The sequence below is a fragment of the Coloeus monedula genome (assembly GCF_965178545.1).
Source record: "Coloeus monedula genome assembly, chromosome: 22".
Lineage (NCBI taxonomy): Eukaryota > Metazoa > Chordata > Aves > Passeriformes > Corvidae > Coloeus > Coloeus monedula.
This window is the reverse complement of record NC_138802.1, coordinates 6,682,642-6,698,223: the sequence shown is the minus strand read 5'-3', so window position 1 is coordinate 6,698,223 and position 15,582 is coordinate 6,682,642. Positions and strand designations below refer to the sequence as shown.

Below are 15,582 nucleotides of genomic sequence, written 5' to 3'. Positions count from 1 at the left end.
TACTTGGATTTCTTTGGAGTGGCAGCCAACCTTCCAGACCCCTAAGGATTTCCCTCCTAAGCTATGGGCTCGTGTTATTCCAGAGTCTGCAGGCTGAAATAAAAGCCTGGAAATACCTCAGCCCTTGGCATCCTCAGGACACAAAAAGTGTAGATCTAGGGCCAGATTAGGATCTGGGTGCTGGCACCAGTGTAACTCCGTTAGGCTCATTCTGGATTTGATTAGATTTATTTTGAGAACAGAATTCCTGTATTTGAGGACTTCCATTTTAAACCAGAAGTGAAGTTCTGGCACACAGCTGTCAGTGCTGACCTTCTCCATCCTCACTTGACCCACTTACTTGGACTTTACTGGACATTTCCCTTATAAAATTCCCTATTCATGATTTATTGTGAAGCTAAATGGTTAATGAGTTAAATTGCTACGTGGGGGGAAGGCAGGCTGCACACACTCACTGCTGACTCAACTCCAAGATACAATTTCCATCAACTGATCATAATGATTTTACTCTTCTTTTTTTCCTAAATTAAAAATAGAATCTATTAATAAACAGAACCACAATGGGTAATAAATTGACAGATGGTTTTATACTTGACTTTGGGGGAAAATTACCATGAAAATAGCAGATGACAGTGGCATTTCAGCGACTTAAATGGAAGGCAGGACTCAGGGAATCAGATACGAGAGCTGCAGAGAGCTCCCAAGAAAGGCAAATCCCTCTGCTGGGATCAGGCAGTGTGTGGGCAGCTCCAGACTGATCACAGATGTCACCTTGTTGTTTACAGACCAAAGTGACCCACTGGAACCCCTCAAGTGAAGACAGTGGATTTCATCTGCTGGACTGGGGGAAATGACAGCAGAATTTGACTCCAAAGGCATTTAAACCTCTTTTTTTGTTTGTTTTTGTCCTATCCTAAAAGAGCCAAGCTGTGTTCTTCCTCTTGGAAGAAAAATTTCTCCATCAGGAGTAAGGAAAATAAAAGAAAAAAGGTTAGAAGGTGAATTTTACCTTTTTCTTGAGCCATTTCCTGCAGGCAGAAGTAAATGACTCTGGCACCCAGGCTGAAGCCAATCAGTGTGACAGGTCTCTGGCCCTGAGAAAGAAGGAAAGGAAAAAATGCCATCAAATGGTGTTTTCTCTGGAAAGAGAGACTGGGCTTGGGATCCCCAAGAGCCTGAGACACAGAGCACCTGCTTGTGCATCACCTTTGAAACACTGGAGTGATTTGGTTGGTTTCAAAGGGATCAGGTCTCCTCAGAGTCATGCCCAGTTCAATATGGAGAATTCTACATATCCAAGTATTTTGTATGTTTTGATCTTCAGAAAATCAACCGAAAAAAAATCTCATGACCAGCAGTTACAACAAAGCAGATGTTTCAAACAGAACCAAAACAGATGCTGTCACTGGTTTGAAATTTCCAAATGAAAACTTTCTTCAAGGAACAAAATTTTCCTAGAAATGTTTCAATAAACAGAAGAAGAAGCTGTAACACAAAAATACTGACCACGTCCTGATTTCAGGCTGAGTGACAGCAGCACCATGCGATGGTTATAAAAAATGATGGGGCTTTTAAGCTCTAAGCTTTTATTTTGAATAGCCTAATAAGATTTTCTGTAAGATCAAAGGGAACCTAATCCTAACATCAATGAAAAATGGTGTTTGTAATATGCAGGGAGCAGGTGTGTGATGGACACCCCAGACATCACATTAACTAGTTTTAGATTTTCCAGCACACTGGAATGTGTGTTTTCACAACAGCAAATGCTTAACAGGCAGGAACAAATGCCCCCGAGCGAAACAAAGGGCTTATATGAAATAAAGTTTATTGAGCTCTCTAGGATTGGATTCTCACGAGAAACCAAGTTTGTTCCTCCTCTGCTGTTCCACCTTGCTGGGACACACAGCTCTGGGGCCACGGCTCCCCTCGGGCTCCTCTATAATCAACAGTGACTAGTGTGAGACAAACATGTGGCCAGCAAAAACCAGTGCTGGGCCAGCAAATGATGGCAGGCTCTTGAGGGGCAGAAATGTCTTTTTTCAAGCTTTTTCAGAGAGACTTCCGTCACTTCTGTCAGACACCAGCCCATTCCCCTTCTCTGCAGGCAAAGCCACGGCTCACTGGGCGTTGGCTGCCACCCACTTTTCTCTCACATTGTTTTGCTGGTGCCTCTTAATGATCAATAAATATTTTTAAAACTCTGTATTCTCCTTTCCTTTTCACCCAACCTCACTTCCTGCTCTCTGACTTCCACTAGGTGAGTGGGCCTGGCTGTGACATGGTTAAGTCACTGATCATTTATGTCCTGGATCTTGTCTTCCTCATTTAGAAAAGCTTTAGGTTAAATGGAACAAATCTCAAGTGGATTTCTCTGATCCACTTGGGACTTCCTCCTTTTCCCCAGTGAGCCAGATATCTGCTGGTCACCTTCATGCAGCACTGAGTTTTTGTTTTATTAATTTTTGTCTCCCATGAAAGATGCCATGTAACCAGCATGACTATCAACCTTCATCCCCTGGGCCAATTCCCTCCCAGCCATAATTCCTGGATAATTCTGGCTGGTCACCTGCTGTCGGCTGAGCAGGATGTGTGCAAGGTGTTTGCCCACTTCAGCAGAGCGATGCAGACACACTCCCCAGGGGTTGTCAATGACACTGGCAACAGTCAGGAGCGATGCTGGCCAAGTCAAGGCTGTCACAATCCCTGCAACACACAGAGGTTCCTTAGAAAACACCAAAATCAAGAGAGTTCACTGAAGTTAAAAGCTAAGCCTAGCAGCTTTTGTCATTTCCAGCTCTTCTTTCCCAATAGCTGTGCTGAGAAAAGCTTTGCTGGACTAAAGATAAGAAAGAATCTGATGTTCTGGCAGGGGGGGGTGAGTGTAACCTGTGTGTTTCTGTACAGCAGTAAACGGTGTGATAACATGGAGAAATGAACAGTCACACGTGAAGGAAGGTGTTTCCAGCTGTAACTTTAACTGAATGATGCAATGACACAGCAGCTCAGCAGGAAAGTCCAGGAAAGCACAGCTAAATTACAGGTGTGGTGGAGGTCACTTCTCAGGTCACTTCTTCTGGGCAGTGCCAGCACTGCCTCCTCCAAAACATTCCTTCTTCAGGAAAGATCCTCTAACAGTGAAACTGCCCAAGAGCCACTCATCAGATGTGATACAATTTAGTTTCTTACCTGACAAGACAGTGAATTTTAGGGCTTCTTGAGCCATCATGTTCACAAAACCATTCAGCAGGGAATCCAAGGCATTGCCAAGCTCCATCAAGTACTTGGATTCCCAGGCCAGGCAGTACTGCTCACTTGAGTGCAACATGCTGCTCCACGGGGCTGTGAAGCTCCCTGGGAAAGGTGCAAAGATGGAATTCATGTCTGGAGAACACAATGGCTGATTCCTGGCAAGAGGAGCCCAAGAGAGGATCGGAATAGAACCTGCAGGACACTGGAATATTCTGGCAATGCTATTAACGACAGATCAACACTGAAGGGCAGAGCAGAATTGTCATCTTAATTTATTAAAAGCCTTCCCACACTCTTCCTTCCCCAAACAATGCAGGCAGGTTGAGGCAGCTGCTGATCGAAGTGACACAAGATTCCCACAGTGGACTGTCATATTTGGGGACACATGGATTGGCAGCTACTGGCAACTCCAAAATCACAAAGTGGCAAATTGCATAAAATTCCTGTCCTCAGTTCCTCTGTCTGAAGGAGTGTGTACACACACTACAGACACTGCTGTAAGGAGGAAAATGGATGACAACCCTAGTTTTGCTCTTTAAAACATCCTAGCAGATTGCTAGTTATGGAAGAAGAATGTGTGTCATCTGTTAACTCCCTTTTAAGGGCAAACAGACACAAAAAGGTTCCTGGAGGGACACACTTGCCTCTCTAACCGTGCCTGGGAGCCCTCCAGCCCTGAGGATTTGGACCTCTGGCAAGCAGATGAAGAGAGAAGCCAAAGCCCAGCACTGCAAAGTGAAAGGAACTTCCCTGTGACAGCAAACTGCAGCCTGGCAAGCGACAGGGTGAGACATCCTTCTGTGTTAATGATATCCAGAGTTAATTATGGTGCTTCTCAGTGAACTGGCAGCTGTTCAGTCAGGTTGCACATCAGCAGACAGGTGACATATTTTATATGACAAGCTACACTGGAAAATAAAGCACTACAGACCTTTCAAGGTTTCCCCTGTAAGTCACCTCCAGAGTGCGGTGCTTAACAGGATTGACTTGACAGAACTTTCTTGCCAATAAACCTCATTAGCTGGCAGATACAGAGAGAGCAAAACCACACTGTTTTCTGTTAATTCCTGGAGGATAAACATAAGGTCTCGGAGACATTTTGTACTAGTGCTGGCAATCATCTCCCAAACAGACCTTTTCTGGCAAAACCTTCCAACAGTTCCTAACAGAAACAATCCTGCTGCGGCTGCTCCCAGTCCTGCTATCACTACCAACTTAATGCCCTCTTCTTTGCCTCTGTTTGCCTGGGATTGCAGATTGGGCTGCAAAGTCTTATGGTGACAACTGACATGGTTTAGTCACCATGCCATGGAAATGTGGGGCAGACATGCTGCTTCGTGAGCACAAACACAGCCTGAAGTGGGACACAGCCTGAAGTGGGACACAGCCATGGCTCTCTGAGGTCCTCTCTGTTTCCTCATCATGTTCTTACCATATTTGCCAGTGCACAGCCATCCAGTGATTGCTATGGTGATGTGGAGTTGCTTCCCTTCAGTAAGTGGGAGGAATTCAAACTCTTCTATGGCTCCCACACGTTTCTTCATCTTGTATCCTACACACAGCCAGGAAGAAACACACGGCTCAGAGATGGCACAGAAAGGACACACTCTGCTAACAGAGTTCGTTAAGGAATTAATTGGGTAACCTGGAGAGGGTTTTTTTTCTTTTCAAAACCCTCAGTCAGTCCATGCATTACTTACAGCTTGGTAAGGAGCCAACATGATCCTTCTGAATTTGTTTGATCTGAGGGAATCTAGCCGAGGGGGATTTTTGCTGTAACAGCTGCTTTTCTCCATGGCAGCATCTTTCTAACCCAAAGCAGCAAGTTTGTATGTCCTTCATTAACCACACACCAAATACTCTTTCCCTGTTTGGTCACCAGGGGCTACAGAGTACCTTAATCAGCAGTGACATAAAAATCTCACAGATTACACCTCCAGTTGCTTCCCTTGCTCTGCAGAGAGCTCAGTGGGGTCACTAACTGTGCTTTTGCAGACATGATCCTGTACCTCGGTGCCTGAGAATGGTGTGGTCACTCTCTTACCAGTAAGACCAGCTCCTGCTGCTCCAAAAAGGGATGCCATGACAGCAATCCCAGCAGTTGATCCTAAAGCAGCTGCTCCAGCACTCCCGATGATCGTGGCAGCTCCCGCAGCAACCAGAGGGGCAGCCAGGCCTCCTGTCAGACCTGAAGATGCAACAAGAGATATCACCAAACTATTACCCCTTAGAAACCCCAGGCAGGCATTTCCCTGTGCTGGGAGAATGCTGATACTCCTGCTGGAAGAGCTTTTTGCATGTCCAATAAAGGGGCTTCCTGAGACCCTTCCCAGGCCCTGAATCTCTGCCCAAATCCTTTGCCTGACTTCAGTAAAAATGAAGAATCATTTCAAAGTCAAAGGAACATTGTGTGGTGATCTGGGGTGAGCTGTGCTCTATTTGCTCAGGAAACATTGATCTAATCTCACACTTTTGATTTCAGAGTTGAAGATCTGATCCTCTTGTAACACGAGAGCAAAGAAGGAGAAAACATTCGTAAGGCTGACAACCTCAGTTTAATGCTTCCCCCAGCTAGTGAAGCTACACTGGAATAACTTTTCCAGATAATTCTTTCATGTTTATTTTTATGGGGCTGAAAATACTTTTCTTGGAGTCAGACCCCTCTCTGTACCTGGTGCTGTGTCCCCAAAATGCCAAGGGCAGCCTCACCAATCACTGTTCCACCCCCAACAGTTGCCAGACCGATCAGCAGGTATCTCTTCAGCTTTTTCCTTCTTTCCTTCTTTTTTCTTGAGACTTCCGCAGTTCTGTGGGGGGACCAGAAGTACGAAAACTAAGGGAAAAGCCTGGTGGATAACATTGCTGCATCAGAATCTGCTTTTATTCTCCTCGGTGTAATTTCCCTCCCAGGAACAGTAAAAAGGAACATGCAGGTGTGGACTGTGACAGCACACTGAGATTTATGAGCATGGATTTAGAGATTTAAATTGAATAGATTAAATGGACCACATATTTAAATTGAAACGATTTAATTGCTGAAAAAGCCAACAGATATTACTTACTCAGAAAACCCTTCCTAATAGGGCTGAAGCTTGTAAAAAAAAAAAAAAGAAACAAAAAGTCAAAAGCATTTCATTAACTATATGCTGCCTAAGTGTCCTAAAAAGCCACAAGAAAGCTAAGGAGAAACAGGGAAAAATGTTTGAAATAAAAGGGACTAGGGGTAATTTGTGCTAACAAACAGAGATTCAATTAAATTATTTTCCAGCATCAGTGTTTACTTCGAGCTGCTTTCTAATTGCACATCACAATATAATAATATAATAGGAATTAAACACAATCATCAGTTCATTTGTCTGTGTGCATTTAAGCTGTATTTTAACAAGCTTATCAGAAAGAGGTAAACAAACCTAAAAGGAACAAATGCCACTTATTAGCCACTACTTTTGACTTCGCTTTAGTGTCTTTGCTTTTTCTCTTACAAGAAGTGCTTCAATTTCAGAGGAAAGTGGGACAAACAGAGGATACTGGAGTAAGTTGTTTCCAAACGAAGGTTCCTTCTGGCCTGTTTACACAGTTAATCCAGGCCTTGAAACGTGACAATTCATCTTGCTTCCAAACTTGGATGTTTTCCCTGTTAATCCTAGCCTAATTTTGGATTTTCATTATCCTTATAATTGCCTAATCCTTCCTGGAACCCCCTAAGCACACTGTAATTTTGATTAAGACAATTTTACACGAGTCCCAAACAATATGCAGCTTTGTGAGGCGCAGCAGGAGGAGAATGGAGCTCAGTGGGTGAAATCCCTGAGTCACTGCACTCACTGGCAGAACTCCCACGGACCTGCACGTCACAGAGATTCTGTCTCCACAGAGACCCTCCAAGAAACCATTGTTCATTACCTTACGCAGCTGCAAACGTGGTGTCTGCAGAGAACACCACCTCTCCAGTTTCTGCACAACCACAGTCACTTCCTACAGCCCCACGGACAAAGTGGTGTTTGGCTATCAGAGAATCATGGAATCATCGACGTTGGAAAAGATCTCCAGGACCATCGAGTCCAACCTGTGCCCAATCCCTACTTTGTAACCCAGCCCAGAGCACTGAGTGCCATGTCCAGTTGTTCTTTGAGCACCTCCAGGGATGGGCACTCCACTACCTCCCTGGGAAGCCCCTTCCGATGCCTGACAGCCCTTTCCATGAGGAAACTCCTCCTGACTTAACCTGAAGCTCCCCTGGCGCAGCTTGAGGCCGTTTCCTCTCATCCTTTCAAAATGCTCTACTTTGTGCCTTAGTCACCAATCCGAATGCTTGGCTTTGGATAAAATTGCTCCTGGAGCTCTTTACACAAGTGCTGCAGCCGGGCTGTTCATACCTAAGCTGGCAATACCCAGCAATTTCTGTTCTACATGAGGTTCATCAGCTTTTACAGTCACTGCACTGTGTCTGAGAATAATGACAAGAGAGCTGGAACTTGTGTAACCTGGAGTCTGTTGGAATAATGAGCAGCTTGAGTTATGTGGGGAGAAAGAGAGTGGCAGCTAAATCCTGCCTGCCAATGCAGTAAATAAAAGGAGGAGTTTTGCCTGTCACTGCTTCCCTTCTGGAGCTGCCAGCAGCTGCTTCCTAATGGCTCCTCCATTATCATTATCACTGGATTACCAGACTGCTTTTATCCACTGTGGTAATTAACTGCTGCCTCTGGTATTTCTCTACCCTCACTGTATGAGCAGCTTCTTGCCTGAACCACAAATTATGTTCAGAGAGATTGTTATGGGGAATTTCAGGTCATTTTCCAATAAGGAAAAGTGGCAGGAAGGCACATCAGCAAGCAAATGTTGTGATGTTTTCCAGTTTCTTACAGAACTGTGTACAGAAGAAAGGTTCACACACCTGCAGGTCAGAACAGGTTTGGTACAAGTAACATGGATCTAAGTGGTTGGAGCGTAATTCTATAGAGGATTGTACATTTAAACTTGCAGATTCTGGGCCTCAATCCAACACATCCACAGCAGCAAAGGCAGGAGCAAAACCTCCTTTTAACAAATACCAGTAAAAACACCTGTACAGGAGCTGCCACAGTTGTTTCTGTTCCAAAACCTATTGCTGGTCAAAGCTGGAAGCATCCCAAGCACATGCTGGTGTTCCCAGCCCCAAAATCTGTGAGGTCAAGGTGGTGATGGGTTTATATTTTGCTTCCTTTCCCCATTGACTCCTGACTTCAAACCAAAGACAGGGTCATGGATTCCCCACAAATCTCAGCCTTGTTTTAGCACAGCAACAACAATGTGTTCACACTGCGGTCTTGGGCTCCTCTCTCCACAAGGATTTTTCTTTTTCCTTTTATCTAATAGACGTTTACTCCCACAGCTGCGATTTGGGCAAAGGACAAGGTAGGAATCCCTGGCTCCTTCCACAGCAGACACACAGGAACCCCACTGGCTCGGCAGCAGGGTTTGAAAGCTGTGCTGTTCTTTCGCTGTTATCAGACACAGCTTAAAGGCCCAGCACTGAGTTTGTTTCCATAAACCACAGCAAAACAATCCCCATCAATACCAACCCTTGATCCTGCACGCCAAACGTTTGGCAGTCCATGATCTTTGAGATTATTCTGACTTTTCCTTTTTACAGTGGGCTATAAAGTTAAGCATTATTTGAATACTGTAATTAGCTGTAACTAGAAGATACCCATCACATGCTAGACCTCATGGTAGTATCTGCGCTGAACCATGGCATGGGTGTTGATTAAAGCCTTTATTAGCATTCAGGGTAATCTCACAACTCATTTGCTGAGTTGACAGATGAAAATATTTCCCTTGAAAGTCCACTACAGACATGTTTACTGCATTAAATATCACTAAACCATCATACAATTCCTGCGCCAGATGAGAAGAATATGAAGATACTACATTTCTTACAGATTCCAAGGATGAATCCTGTATTAATAACATAGAATTAGGAGCTAGGTCTGTACATATCTGAAGATTTAGCCTGTTGCCCTCAGAAATCTCCCTTCAATAGGAGTTATCCAGCTGTCTCTTAAAGATGGACATATCCATAGACAACAAACAGCTGAGGATCCAACCCTGATTATCTGTAGGAACTTGATTCTGCAAGAGGCAGTTCTATCTGAAGGAGATTGGGCCAAGAGACAACAAGATCTTTGTGTTGTATTTATGCAAAATCTACAATCTCTGAGAGGCAACTGGGAAGAGGAATGGAGGCAGCTCAGTGCAGAACAGCCTTTACCAGTGTGCAAGGCCAGGTCTCAGCTCTGATTTTAAGAATGCTGAGCTTTTCTGCTTGTCAGTGCTGTCAGGGCTCTGCAACCCTAATCAAGCCATAAACGACTACAGTAAGAGCCATGTGGGGAATAATCAGAGACTGGACTTAGGCACAAGTAATTACTGCTAAGCTTTTGGCAGTGTTTTTTGATCCCATAGTCAACCCAAATGTTCTTACTCTGACTCTTCCTCTTTTTGTTCCTTCAGGCTCTCAAGCAGAGATTCCTCCAGAACTTCCAGATCTTCCAAGGGGATTCTCAGCAGCTGGCTGACATGACAGATCAACACCCTGGCTCGAGCATCATAGTATCCTTGAAAGAGAGAAAAGCCCAGGAAATCAGTCTAATCAGTCTGATCACACAATTTAGTTAAGGGGCAGAGCACTCAAGGAACATGTCACAGAGCAGCTCCTTCTCCCAGGCCCTCTTTTTCTTCCAGGAACATGAGAAGAGACTGATAAATGGAAAATCCTTCTTCCCTGCGAATAGAGCCACCTCATCAGGTAATGCCTCTGTGGCAGGAAAAGGATCTCAGATCCTTTGGTCTCCATTCTCTGTGAATAGAGGCCTGCTGGCAACTTTTCAACAGAGAAATGCTGCAGCAGGACCACTGCTAACTGGAAATATCAAACATGTCTATGTGGGTGGGCACAGCCCACCTCGACTGCACCAGTGCAGGAGGTGGCATTTTGTAAAAATGCAGCTCCATCCAAAAGCCTTATCTTCAACTTACCTTGGTGGCAACAAGAGGCACTCGGGAGTGTAAAGCTACACACCAGCTCCCCCAGCAGCACCACAAACTAATGTTTGCTTTTATACTCCCTACTGGAGATGCAAGAGTGGACAGTGCACTCAGACAACACCAGACAGCAGAACTGACTACTCCTGGGCTTATAAGCAGGTGTTCTTGAAGAAAAGACATCTTAAATGTAATAGATTTTAAATTATTTGTGCCAACTCTTGCTTTTTAATGTGTTTCTCTCATCAGCTTCCTGATGTTTGGCTTTTCTAAATGGTTCTTGGTGCACTCTGGGATGAAAACCCAATTGCTTTTCTCAGGGTGGGTGAAGATACCAGCAAGACCAAGATACAAAGAGTGTTTGTGACACCTGCTGCACGTAGATCAAATATGGCATTGGGCAATCAATTAAGTTTGTTTATTTATTACCATAATTACCAAGATACCAAACTAATTCTGTGCCTTTGATGACACTGTTCATCAGGGTTGTGCTTAGTTGAGAAATGAGGACAGGATTTATCTGCACTCCTTCCCGAAATGTGGCACGTCCTGCAAGTCCAGGCAGGTGTGTAACGAGCCCCCTTCTTGTTTCCTGTCTGCTGACACTGCTGGGCTCTTTCCTCACCAGCCTGGCGGGAAGGCAGCGAGGCTTGGAAAGATATTTCTTCTGAATTCCAGCTTCGCAAAATAAGAGGTTTTGCAATAACTGACTTGTCAATTTTCCATTAAAAATAAAGCAAGAACAAAACTTGGTTTGTTCTGCAGTGCAACAGGCTAATCAGCAAGCAGTGAGTTCTTTCTTGGGAGAACATGTTAAAACACAGAGATTCAAAAAATGCAAGTAGTGATAGAATCCAGGCTTCTTTTAGAAATGGACATTCTGTTCAGTAGACAGTCTTTATTCCATTAATTTTATCAGATTAATCCATGTAATGGATTGCAAACCAGAGAATTGTTTTATGTGTAATATAATAGATGAGAAAAATCACATTTATTTATAATGGGCTTCACAGGACACTCTGGAATTTATACCCTGAATATTTTTTTTCTTTTTTTTTTTTAGGCAACCAGCAGAAATTTTTTAGGCTGAGATTTTCCTAACAGCTTTACTGCCTTCCTAAGGGAAGAGGTCACCTGCTTCCCTGGAAACATTGGAGAAAAACCACCCCACTCCACCACCATTTACACCTGCTTGCCAATGCAAGGTGTGAGAAGGTACGGGGTGAAGAGCTGTTCAATTTTCAGTGGGTATTATTAACCATTCCTAATATAAGAGTTGTTTTTCTTGAAGGGGATGCAGGGAAGGAGTGTGCTACTTTTGCCAGAGAGGAAGCTGAGATGAAACAGGATAGTACCTTTTTGAGCACTTTAAAGTATCAGATGTAAACTCAACTACATTATTTTTACAAAGAACAAATGCTAAGTAAACTTACCATCTCGAAGAGAGAAGGATAAGATGTCCTAAAGGGGAAAAAAAAAGAATATTCAATTTAAAACTGATGATGTAGGTCTGGAGGGATCAAAATGGAGGCATAAAAACCCATCAGACTGATTTAATTACTGCAGCAGCTCAGTTCATAAGTGGGAAGCAGAAAGCCACAATTCAGTGAGGCAGCACAGAGCAAAACCAGTCCAAAATCCTCCAGAGGCCAGTCCAAAGGGCTGGACAGAAGTAGGCAATGCTTGGTATATGCTGAGGCATCCCACATTTTTTGTTATTTTGTTTGTCCTGATCTTACACCAGACTTCAAAGTTTGGAGGAACAGGGCTCTAATCCTCCCACTCCAATGCCTTCTGCTCCCCACACAGTCATACCTACTCACATATGCAACATCACTAACAGGTTTAAATGTTCCTCTAATGACCCCTATTTTCCTTGGCATTCTGGGAATTCACAGCTCTAGGCAGTAAGGCTGAACTGGCATGAAGTTCTTTTGGATTAAGCGAGTTAGAAAACTCAGAATTTATGGCCATCTGTCAAGACTGAGGGACTTGACTTCTGTGTTGGCTCTTTACCATAAAAACAACAGAAAAACAAATCAATTAAATAGATGGTTTCTATGGATAAATCCATGAAAAAGAGGCCAGTGTTTTTACAACTGTGTTCTCCTCTTTTATTGCCACTGGACAAATTCTAAGCTCTTTATGTGACTACATTAAGTACCAGCTCAGTTGAGCTGCTTCTCTCTCCTACATGCAAATACAGCACAGCTGAATTTTACAGGGAATCCTTTCAGCCCTCTGGGAACACAAAAAATGCAGCCAAAGATGTAGGAGGCTGCCAAAGAGTTTATGATTATTAGTCCTGTAAGCTCCCAAGCACAATTTGCATCATAAAAACGTCTCTAATCTGAGAGTTCTACACATGAGAAGTGCAGAATGGAGAACAAACCATCCTGAACCAACCAGAAGAGGGACAAACTGCAGACTGTTCCCTAGGCTGACTGGTGGGATGTGGGAATTGGAGACACCAGTCCAGAGGGAGGAATGTAACTGGTTCCCCAAAGCCTGACTACTGGGAGTGCCCAGGGATCAGCTACATTGGTACCATCACCGCCTCCTCTCTGGGTACAGTTCTGGGGGAAGGGTTGGCACAGAGGAGTCAAAGCCCAGCAGAGGGTGCAGGGCTGGGAGCCTTGAGCAAAAAGCTGACCAAGCAAAGGGCCTCCAGTCTAGAATAAGGTGAAGCTTGTGACCTTGTTGCCACAATTTTCCCCGGACTGACGTAAGCAGCCTCTGGAACAGGGTGATGGTTTGTGGACAATAAACTGAGTGAGGCTCAGGGAGCTGGGGATATGACTCAGGTCCTGTCCCATCTGCCCAATATCATCTGTGGCACCTTGTATCAAACCACCCCAAATAAATCCGGCCTAAGTAAGTACATACGTACATTTCAAAAGTCACAGATGCACGTAGGTAAGCAGGTGATAAACTGGAACAACTGTTTTTATGGCATCCGTGCCAGTTAGCACTCCCAAATTCTCCAGTTTAGGCTGTGCACATACTGCACGTGCAGGCTCTGGAATTCAACCAGCAGTGACTAGATTAGTTCACAACTGGTTTGTTTTTCTCCCTAAGCAGCAGTTGTTATACTGCAGCCTTATTTTGAAGTCAGTGTTTTGAACCTCCCTGAAAACTCTACGACAAAACAACCACCCATATGATTGAGAAGCCCTACAATGGAAGGGAATCTTTTCCAAGCTTTTTCTGAGTTGATGCAAGTTCAAAACCCATTTCCCTAACAACAGATAGCTCCAAATCCACATTGCAGTGAATGTGTGTAGGAAACCACCGGAAAATGGGCATTCTAAGTATGCTGAGAGCAAAAAACATATTCATAATAAACATTTTCTGTGTTTTATCACCTATCACCACTTCTACACTTCTTTTATTGCATTGCCTTCCCATACCACACCCACAGTCTGCTATGACTACTGTCTTTAAAGGATTCAGTTACCACCATCTGCCTGTGTTAGTCATCTGCAATGAACACAAAGCTAACAATCCATAATCCTCATATGTTCATTGAATTAATGGTGAGCTCACATCTAATCTCCTGACTTCATGGATCATGCCTTCAGCTCCTTTGAGATGAAGGGCCTTCAAAAATGCAGCATTAGTGCCAGCAAGGCCCTGCCACAGAACACGGCAAGCAATTAAAGCAGATACTTAATAAATAGTAAATATTGCGTCAGCTGCAGTTGAATACAAAGGAGCATAAACACCACAAAGCAAAAGATCAATAAATCATAAAGCTTTGCCCTGTAGCTTGTTTATTTTCAGGTAAGAAGGAAAAAGCTGATCTCAGCTTATCACCCATATTTCCCCAACACCAGTGTTTTTTTCCAGACACACCTCTGCTGCCTTGCTCTACTGAAGTCTTTCATTCTGTCCTTCCTCAGACAAAATCAATCACCTTGCCCATGCAGATGACTGTGCAAGGGATTGATGTGGTAGCATTAGACTGATAGTTATTCCTCATCTTTGCTTTCAACTGATCAAAGTTGTCTATGGTTTCTGTATTCCACCCAAATCCAGGGCATATCCTCCGTTTCCTGGGTCAGAGCAAAATCCTGTGTGCTCCCGCTGATCCAGAGCCACTTTTGTAAAAGCACAGGGAGCCCTTATGCAGCGTGAGCTCGGAGCAAGCACAAGCTAAATTTCACCCTTAATAAACTCAGCAGCAATGCAGGAAAACCTGCCTCAATGTAGAGAATCTACCCTGAGGCAGAGAGACTGAGGGAGACAACGCAGGAAGCACAACAAGGCAGAAAGAACAAGTGCAGATGTATTGAATTTGAGGAAACAGCATCCAAAGAGCTGCTTTTATTTTAGAAGATCTTCTCTAAATTATTAATTAAGCTTAAGATCTCTGTTGCTGTCCTTGTAGTGTTGTAGGACCTTGGGCATTGGAACATTCAGAGGTTTGGAGCAGATCCTCTGAGGCAGTTCATGGACTGACAGGAGACAGAAAAAGGTGGCTGAGGAAATGGGAGCTGGTCATGGTGACCAAAGAAGTTCACTGCTCTCTTATCTCCCCTTACACAGCCAAGTTCTCACATCTGCTGCTCTGCTGGGCCATTGCTCAAGGTGAGTGTGTGATAACCCTTTATCAATCAATACAGAGCACTGGCTGCATGCAGGGTGTCTGGCACAGGGTGATACAGCACAGGGTGACAGTGCCCACGTTCTGTGTGGCACCAGCAACAGCCTAATGCCCTCTTCACCCAAAATGGCGTAACAGGAAGTTGGATGAGCAGAGATCTTCCCCAGAAAAACCAAATGCTGCCAAAATGCTTCACCTCTTTTATCTTTCCATCAGCTTTTACAGCAGAACATTATGGAGCAGTCCCAGTTTTACTTTCTCAGTGAAAGAAAATAAAGCCACAATAATTTCCTTCTGGTCAAAGCTTACTCTGGGAAAATGACTTTGGAAATTGTGCTCCTTGGAGCATGTATGTGGAGGTGGTTTGTATTACACATACAGTGAAGGGGGCTTTTAAACAAGTGAAAATCAAGTCTATTGTGTTCAGAGTGTCACTAAAATCTGTACAACACGTGTATGAATGAAAACCATTGCAGTAACACAAAGTAAAAACTTTGTCAGTTCTCTGTTCTGTAGAGCGAAACCATCAAAGTCACAACTCAGCAGACAGTGGCCTTGCCTCGTGTTCATCATTTCCATGAGCTCTTTATGGATAGACTGCCTGTCCCCCCACAGCTGCTTATAAATAGACACCTATCAGAAATATTGATTTTATTTCCCTGACTGCACAAACAGCACTTCAGCTGCAAACAGACACGACAAAC

At 44.0% G+C, this 15,582-nt stretch overlaps 1 protein-coding gene across 1 annotated transcript in view; it reads right to left on the bottom strand.

Annotated features, from left to right (window-relative positions):
• TMCO4 (transmembrane and coiled-coil domains 4) overlaps nucleotides 1–15,582 on the bottom strand; it is a gene marked incomplete at its 3' end in the record, with an annotated part of 43,041 nt that overhangs the window by 17,216 nt on the left and 10,243 nt on the right. The window contains exons 4-10 of the mRNA XM_082295616.1: nucleotides 9,713–9,873; nucleotides 5,959–6,056; nucleotides 5,294–5,437; nucleotides 4,682–4,801; nucleotides 3,187–3,351; nucleotides 2,567–2,703; nucleotides 1,010–1,094 (exon numbers count right to left, since the gene is read on the bottom strand). Of these exons, the coding sequence (XP_082151742.1) occupies nucleotides 1,010–1,094; nucleotides 2,567–2,703; nucleotides 3,187–3,351; nucleotides 4,682–4,801; nucleotides 5,294–5,437; nucleotides 5,959–6,056; nucleotides 9,713–9,873 (910 nt within the window). The remainder of the gene's footprint in view (nucleotides 1–1,009; nucleotides 1,095–2,566; nucleotides 2,704–3,186; nucleotides 3,352–4,681; nucleotides 4,802–5,293; nucleotides 5,438–5,958; nucleotides 6,057–9,712; nucleotides 9,874–15,582) is intronic.